The sequence below is a fragment of the Fukomys damarensis genome, unplaced genomic scaffold, assembly GCF_012274545.1.
Source record: "Fukomys damarensis isolate Sample0158 unplaced genomic scaffold, DMR_v1.0_HiC HiC_scaffold_16, whole genome shotgun sequence".
NCBI classification, from domain to species: Eukaryota; Metazoa; Chordata; class Mammalia; order Rodentia; family Bathyergidae; genus Fukomys; species Fukomys damarensis.
In genome coordinates, this window is record NW_022900928.1 from 886,868 (window position 1) to 894,652 (window position 7,785).

The 7,785-nt window shown below is 64.3% G+C and overlaps 1 protein-coding gene across 1 annotated transcript in view; it reads left to right on the top strand.

Annotated features, from left to right (window-relative positions):
- Nucleotides 1-6,960, top strand: part of Muc5ac (mucin 5AC, oligomeric mucus/gel-forming) — a 47,491-nt gene extending 40,531 nt beyond the window's left edge. The window contains exons 41-59 of the mRNA XM_033764765.1: nt 687-1,145; nt 1,347-1,534; nt 1,847-2,021; nt 2,103-2,353; nt 2,425-2,608; nt 2,693-2,918; nt 3,207-3,385; nt 3,672-3,759; nt 3,841-3,944; nt 4,019-4,050; nt 4,365-4,536; nt 4,646-4,747; nt 4,858-4,895; nt 5,269-5,391; nt 5,465-5,569; nt 5,741-5,860; nt 6,065-6,137; nt 6,212-6,323; nt 6,591-6,960. Of these exons, the coding sequence (XP_033620656.1) occupies nt 687-1,145; nt 1,347-1,534; nt 1,847-2,021; nt 2,103-2,353; nt 2,425-2,608; nt 2,693-2,918; nt 3,207-3,385; nt 3,672-3,759; nt 3,841-3,944; nt 4,019-4,050; nt 4,365-4,536; nt 4,646-4,747; nt 4,858-4,895; nt 5,269-5,391; nt 5,465-5,569; nt 5,741-5,860; nt 6,065-6,137; nt 6,212-6,323; nt 6,591-6,816 (2,957 nt within the window). The 3' untranslated portion in view covers nt 6,817-6,960. The remainder of the gene's footprint in view (nt 1-686; nt 1,146-1,346; nt 1,535-1,846; nt 2,022-2,102; nt 2,354-2,424; nt 2,609-2,692; nt 2,919-3,206; nt 3,386-3,671; nt 3,760-3,840; nt 3,945-4,018; nt 4,051-4,364; nt 4,537-4,645; nt 4,748-4,857; nt 4,896-5,268; nt 5,392-5,464; nt 5,570-5,740; nt 5,861-6,064; nt 6,138-6,211; nt 6,324-6,590) is intronic.
- The last annotated feature ends 825 nt before the right edge of the window (nt 6,961-7,785 follow it).

Below are 7,785 nucleotides of genomic sequence, written 5' to 3' on the forward strand. Positions count from 1 at the left end.
CACAGCAACAACCAGCTCGACCCCCGCAACCACCACAGGAACCACCTCAACCCCCTCAACAACGACAGGAACCACCTCAACCCCCTCAACCACGACAGGAACCAGCTCAACACCCTCAACAATGACAGCAACCAGCTCGACTCCCTCAACCACCACAGGAACCAGTTCGACCCCCAAAACCACAACAAGAACCAGCTCAACTCCCTCAACCATGACAACAACCAGCTCGACTTCCTCAACCACAACAGGAACCACCTCAACCCCCTCAACAACGACAGGAACCAGCTCGACTCCCTCAACCACCACAGGAACCAGCTCAACCCCCAAAACCACAACAGGAACCAGTTCAACCTCCTCAACCATGACAAAAACCAGCTCAGCCCCCTCAACCACGATGGGAACCAGCTCGACCCCCTCAACTCGGACAACAACCAGTTCGACCCCCTCATCCATGACAGGAACCAGTTCAACCCCCTCACCCATGACAGGAACCAGCTCAGCCTCCACCACGAGAATCAGCTCAACCTCTGTGCACACAACCAACTCAATCTCCACTCAAAAACCCAGCTCCACCTCTGGCCATGCAGCCTCCTCCACACCCAAGATCCACACCAGCACCACCTCTGTGTCTGGATCCCCCTCCCGCCACAAGTTCACAGCCTCTACCTCATCATCCGGGACCACAGGCTGCAAGCCCCAGTGCACCTGGACCCCCTGGCTAGATGTGGACTCACCTGAGCCTGGGCCCCATGGTGGGGACCTGGAGACCTACAGCCACATCCTCCAGAGGGGACACAGCATCTGCCACCAGCCTGAGGAGGTCACAAGGCTGCAGTGCCGTGCCCAGAGCCACCCCGAGGTCCCCATCGCCATCCTGGGCCAGGTGGTGCAGTGCGACCGAGATGTGGGCCTGGTGTGTCACAACCGTGACCAGCAAGGGCCCGAGGGGCTGTGCCTGGACTACGAGGTGCGTGTGCTCTGCTGCCGCATGCCTGATGGATGCCCCTCAACCACAGTGACCTCCACAGTGACCTCCCACATTGAGACCTTGTCTTCAGCCCTGTCTTCAACGGTGTCCTCCAGCTCTGTGGTCCCGTCGTCCTCCAACTGTTTCTGCCATGTGTCTGGCCAGCTGTACCCCGCAGGTAAGTGGGTCCTTGTGCACTGGGAGGAAAGACTGGGTGTGATGGGTGTGGTCAGCTGTTCTCGTGGCCTTGTGTGACCGTCAGCCTTGTTTGAGCCCTGTGCCACTGACAGATATTGGCTCTGTGCAGGTTGCTGGCTGGCCTGCAGGGGGTATCTCTTCCCTGTGGGTCCTATTCACTACCCTGCATCCCTGTCTACAGGGTTGACCATATACCACCAGAGAGACCTTGACGGCCACTGTTACCATGCGCTGTGCAGCTGGGACTGCCATGTGATCAGGGGCGTGGACCCCACCTGCCCACCCCTCACCACAGCCCCCACACCAACTCCGCCCGTAACCCCGACCAGCTCCTCGGACGCCTGCCTAAATGTGGTCCCTCAAAGAAAGGTAACCTTCCTGCCTGTCTGGGTCCACAGGCCAGCACATCACAGAAGGGTCCAAGCTGGGAGGTGGCTGCTGTGGCCATCTCCCGGGTTTGGAGGGAGTGTCTGCAGCCGGTGGGATGATGGGGTCCAAGCAGGTGGCAGACACCATGATGGAGGCACAGTGAGATGGGCCTGGGTGGGGGGCAAGGGGCGAGGGGCAGCTCCCTCAGCAGTGCCTCTGCCTGCTGGCCTGGCTGGGCACCAGGACAGCCACCCTCCCTGTGGACTCCGGGGGTTGTGGGTGGCTCAGACGCTGCTGTCTTGGCCTCTACAGAAAGACGAGACCTGGGAGATGCCCAATTGCTCCCAAGCCACCTGCAAGGGTGACAACATTGTCTCCTTGAGCCCACGCCTGTGCCCGGAGCTGACACCACCATTGTGCGCCAATGGCTACCCGGCCCTGAAGGTGGCCGACGCAGATGGCTGTTGCAAGCACTACCAGTGCCAGTGTGAGCGACGGTGTGGGGAGGATCGGCCTTCTGGGGGGGGAGGGCTTCGGTCCCGCCTCACCGTGGCTATCCGGCCTGCAGGCGTGTGCAGCGGCTGGGGCGACCCTCACTACATCACCTTTGACGGCACCTACTACACCTTCCTGGATGACTGCACCTACGTGCTGGTGCAGCAGATTGTGCCGGTGTTCGGCCACTTCCGCGTGCTGGTGGACAACGACTTCTGCGACGTGGAGGACAGGGTGTCCTGTCCACAGTCCATCATTGTCGAGTACCACGGGGACCGGGTGGTGCTGACCCGCAGGCTGGTCGGTGGGGCCATGACCAACCAGGTGAGGCTGTGGTGTGGCAGGATGGGCGCCGGGGCTGCGGGGGGTACTGACCCTTGGCCACGCCCCTGCAGATCCTCTTCAACGGCGAGGTGGTCAGCCCCGGCTTCCAGAAGAACGGCATTGCCGTGTCCCGTGTGGGAATAAAGATGTACGTGAGCATCCGCGAGCTGGGTGTGCAGGTCATGTTCTCAGGGCTCATCTTCTCGGTGGAGGTGCCCTTCAGCAAGTTTGCCAACAACACCGAGGGCCAGTGTGGTGAGCCACTGTGGTGCTGCGGGCACTGGGCGAGGGCCCTGCCTCGTGTGCCTGCCCAGCCGGCTCACCCATCCTCTTCCCCAGGCACCTGCACCAATGACAAGAAGGACGAGTGCCGGATGCCTGGGGGAGCACTGGCTACCTCCTGCTCGGAGATGTCCAGGCACTGGAGGGTGGACACCCCCCAGCAGGCCTTCTGCCGAGGGCCTCCCCCAACACCCACGTCTGCGCCATTGGGCCCCTCGGCACCCACCCACCCCCAGAGCACCCTGTGTCCATCATCGCCCATCTGCGAGTTGATCTTGAGCAAGTAAGTTGCCCTTGATGGCGGCGGGGACTCCAGCTCTGCACCCCCATGGGGGCCATGCACAGCTGACCCAGCCAGCGGCTCAGCCCGAAGGCCCTTCACTAGGCAACACCCAGTTTGTTCAGCAGGGAGCGTCTACGGCTCTGCAGAGTGTGCTTGACAGCCCCTACCTCCATGGGCAGAGACCCGCTGCCCCTCCAAGGTCCCAGGCCTGGAAGCTCCACGGCGGGCCTGGCAGTGGCCAAGAGAGACAGACAGGGCTGCGCTTACCACGATATCCTGCCTCCACAGGGTCTTTGAGCTCTGCCACTCTGTGATCGAGCCACTGCCGTTCTTTGAGGGCTGTGTCTTTGACCACTGCCATGAGACGGAGGTGGAGGTGGTGTGTTCCGGCCTGGAGCTGTATGCCTCACTGTGCGCAGCTGAGGGCGTGTGTGTGGACTGGAGGGCTCACACTAATGACTCATGCCGTGAGTGCCCAGCTGGAGACAATCTGGCCTGCAGGAGGAGGAAGAGAGGGAAGAGGGCTGCCCAGGGCAGAGCCCAGTGGGCTCCCAGGAGAAGGGAGGGCGCCAGGTTGGGGACTCTGTGGCCCTGGGCAGCTGGGTGCAAGTGGTCTGGGTTGTGGAGCCTGGGCCTATCAATGGCCATGGGCAGCGCCCAAAAGTTCCTGTGAGGGTGTTGGGGCTCAGTGGCAATCAGGGCCCAGGGAGCCCAGAGGCCTGGACTGAGCTGGCCCTTTGGGTCCCCTTGCAGCGTTTCCCTGCCCTTCGGACAAGGTGTACCAGCCCTGTGGCCTGTCTGACCCGCCCTACTGCTATAGGAGTGACAACGCCAGCTCCCTGTATGTTCCACGCACCCCACCCACCCGCCACCCCGACCCACCCTGTGGGGACAGGGCACACACCAAACCTCCCTCCCCCAGGGCCCTCCCTGAGGCCAGCCGCATCACAGAAGGCTGCTTCTGCCCGGACAACCTGAAGCTTTTCAGCGACAGCGCCCTCGTCTGCGTGCCAGAAGACTGCCCCAGTATGTCCTGGGCCTCGGGCTGGGGCTTCCACCCACCCACCCCCATGGCCCATGACCTTGGTCTCTCCCTGCAGGCTGCCCTGGGCCCCATGGGGAGCCGGTTCAGGTGAGTGTGGATGGTGGCTTCTTGGGCTCCTACACCCAGGTCCCTGGAAAGCCGATGTGGAGCCCGGTGGGGACTTGGTTCCCTGTGGGGCCCAGGAAGGCACTGCCCCACAGTCCTCCTTGCTGCCTCTTGTTGTGGGTGCTGAGTCCCTCTGGCTGTGCCCTACCACTCCTGGGGCCTCTTCCCCCAGCTCTGGAACCAGCTGCCTTCTGGACCCAGCTGCCTGGATCCTGCCCCGTGCCTCTGTGTGTCAGTCTGGCTGCAGCTATCCCATCCACACAGTCAACCTGAAGGCTCATGTGTCCTCCCCACAGCCGGGCCAGGTTATCAGCAAGGACTGCCAGGAGTGTGTCTGCGACCCGCTGACAAAGTCCATGACCTGCCAACAGAAGGCCTGCCCCCCGCCACCTGCCTGCCACACGCCTGGCTTCGTGTCAGTATCCACTCTCCCCAGGGCAGGCCAGTGCTGTCCCCAGTACAGCTGCGGTAAGGCTAGGCCCTTCAAGTGGGGGGGCTGTGTCTCCTTGCTCCCAGTGACCCCAGGGACAGTGTGTGTGAAGTGGCCTGGCCCCTGATGGTGTCCCTCCCTGCACAGTGTGCAACTCCAGCTACTGCCCCAAGCTCCAGGCCTGTCCCAGGGGCTCCCACCCGGTCCTGATCCATGAGGAGGGAGCCTGCTGCCCGAGCCAGAACTGCAGTGAGTGTCCCATCCTGGCTGGGATGAGGCTGTGGAGCACCTGAGGAGGGGACAGGTGGGCGGGGCCAAGTGGGTGGCGCAGGGCGGGTGCAGCCTCTTGTCTCCCACAGGCTGGGTGGCGTGCAGCATCAATGGGACCCTCTACCAGGTGAGCCAGCCCAAGGGCCCTGGGGTCAGGGGGCCTTGGCACATTTGGGTGGCCCTGAGCTCTGAGTCCCTGGTGCCGACCCCTCCCAGAGCTACACAGGGGACACAACATCCTAAAGTCCCTTGTCCCCAGGGCCCTGAGCCCAGCGGCTGCCACCTATGGCTTCCTGGTTGTACCAGTTCAGAGTTTTGGTCATCCCAGCTGGGCCCCTAGTGACCTTTGGGCACCCTGAGGGCTGTTGTACCAGGAGGAAACAGCAAGGGCCACCCCCGGATGCGGTCAGCCTGGGGGTGGCTGGGATGTCTGGCTGGTGGGAGAGGGTGGACTCTCCCGGCCCCGGCCCAGCTCACGGAGGCCCACCCTGCCCACCCAGCCTGGCGCTGTGGTGTCCTCCAGCCTGTGTGAGACCTGCCGCTGTGAGGTGCCCAGTGGCCCCAAGTGGAACAGTTTCGTGGTCAGCTGCGAGACCAAGATCTGCAACACCCACTGCCCCATGGTGAGTGCCAGCCCCGCCCACCCCACCCCTGGTGTCCCCCGAGCTCAGGCCAGGCATCCCCCACTCCACACAGGGCTTCGGGTACCAGCCCCGCCATGGGCAGTGCTGCGGCGAGTGCATCCAGAAGGCCTGCGTTGTAGCCCTGAACGGCACTGGCGAGCCGGCCCACCTTCTCAATGTGAGTAGATGCGGCTGAGCGAGGGCGGACTCCCGCAGCTGGACAGGGCTGCCCTCCTGGAGCTGTGGGAGTGGAGGCCGTGTGGCCAAGGCCCTCACCCTGGGTGGGCAGGGCTTGGCCCGGCAGCGGTGGGTGCCAGGAAGGCTCACCCTGCCATCCGGCTCCTTCCAGCCTGGCGAGTCCTGGTCCGACCCTGGCAACCCCTGTGTGCAGCACACGTGTGAGCGGTTTCAAGACCAGCTGGAGGTGGTGACAGTGAAGAGGGAGTGTCCCCCTCTCAGCTGTCCTCGGGTGAGCTGCCCTGCCAGGGCTCCGCCCTCCCCTCCTGTGGGCCCCTGCCCTGTCCCCTCCTGGGGAGTGTCCAACGTGCCACTTGCCCTCCCACGGGACCGTGGCCCTGCCACCCTCCATGAGACCCCCACCATCTCAGAGCCGGATCCCACCCCACCCCCGTGGGTGGCCTCCCTGGCACTGACCAGCTGGTTTTTGGCACAGGCCCAGGCCCAGCTGAGCCAGGATGGCTGCTGCCTCCTCTGTCCACAAGTGCCGACTGTGCAGCCCCAAGAATGTAAGTGTCATGACTGTGGGGGCGGAGGGTGACCCTGCCCCCGAGACCTGGGAAACACGTCTGTGCTCCCCCAGGGCCCTGCACCCTGCGCCACCGCGAGCAAGTCCTCCAGCACCAAAACTGCAGCTCTGCCACGCCTGTGCGCCTCGCCTACTGTGAGGGCATCTGTGGGGAGAGCACCTCCAAGTATGGCCCCTCCCCGCCCTGGGAGTCCCTGTGCACTGGGGTGGGTGTGGTCAGGCCTGGGGGGCAGACGGGTGCATGAGGGTGGGCAGAGGGCGCCGCAGGGCAGGAGGGTCCAGCCTGGTGTGGGCTCAGAGCAGCACCCGCTTTCCTGCTCGGTCACCCCCTGTGGCTTGTGGGATGTCACAGTGGCAAGAGCTGGCAGCAGTGCAACCCAGAGCAGCTGTGCGGGCAGTGGTGGGTGGCAGGGACTGACAGCTGTGCCCGCAGGTACTCCCTGGAGGCCAACGCTGTGGAGCACAGGTGCCGCTGCTGCCAGGAGCAGCGGACCTCGAGCAGGACGGTGACGCTGCGCTGTGCGGACGGCTCCACCCGGGCCTTCAGCTATACCCAGGTGGAGGAGTGTGGCTGCCAGGGCCTGCAGTGCCAAGCGCCCACATCACGGGAGGCAGAGTCCGGGGAGAGCCAGGATCAGGGGCCCAGGCCTCCCCAGTGACACCCTCACGTCCTCTGGCCCTCGCTCCTGCCTGGCCTCACCCCCGCCCACTCCTCTTGGCCATGGCCTCCCTGAGAGGAGGTGGACTCAGCGCCAGAACAAGCTCCGGGGCTCAGGAGCTCGGCGCAGCCCCTTGGCCGGCTCAGGACTCAGCACAGCACTGGGTCTCAGGTGACAGGCACGGCCCTGTCTCACACTGGCTCAGCCTGCGCTAAGCCGCTCCTCGGGCTGGACACTCTTCATAAACACACTTGCAGCATCACACCTTGTGGACTCTGTTTGAACCTGTGCGTCCATCCTCATGGGACAGCCCGGCCCGGGGCTCAAGCCTGCATGGGCCACTGGGGCCCTGTTGCTCCCATGGTGGGGGACAGGGCCGTGCTCTGAGGGGGACAGGGGGGACCTCAGGACTGGTTGGGGAAGTGCTGCCCAGAGCGAGGAGGCACAGGGTCGGAGCACTGAGAGAGAGAGCGTGACTGGGTGAGTGGAGGGTGACGGCAGCAAAGTGACGACGAAGGGACACATGACTGAGTTGTAACCGAGCGAGCGAGGGACTGAGTGAGCGGCCTGGTGCACGTGAGAACGATTGAGTGGTGCCTGGCAGGGAGCCGGGGCCCCTCCAGCCGCCCCGCACACCGGCTCGTCTCCCACTTTCCTGGGCTCCTCCCCTGCAGGACGCCATGGGCTCCTCACGCAGCGGAGTGGGCGTGTGATGTGTGAGCACTGCACTGCCACCCCCACCCCAAGGGCCCTGCAGGCCCCTGCCACAGCCACCCTGGCCCACTTGCCTTGGTACCTGGCCCGTTCTTCCTGGAGCCTCCGATGCCCCTACTCCCATGGTTCAGCCTGGCCACATAGCGGAGCCAGGAGGGTCCACGGTCCAGAAGTGGGCATAGGGATGAGGAGGGGACCGGGTGGGGCAGGCCACTGAGCCACAGGCAGGAGTCTGGGGCCATGTCCTCACCTCTG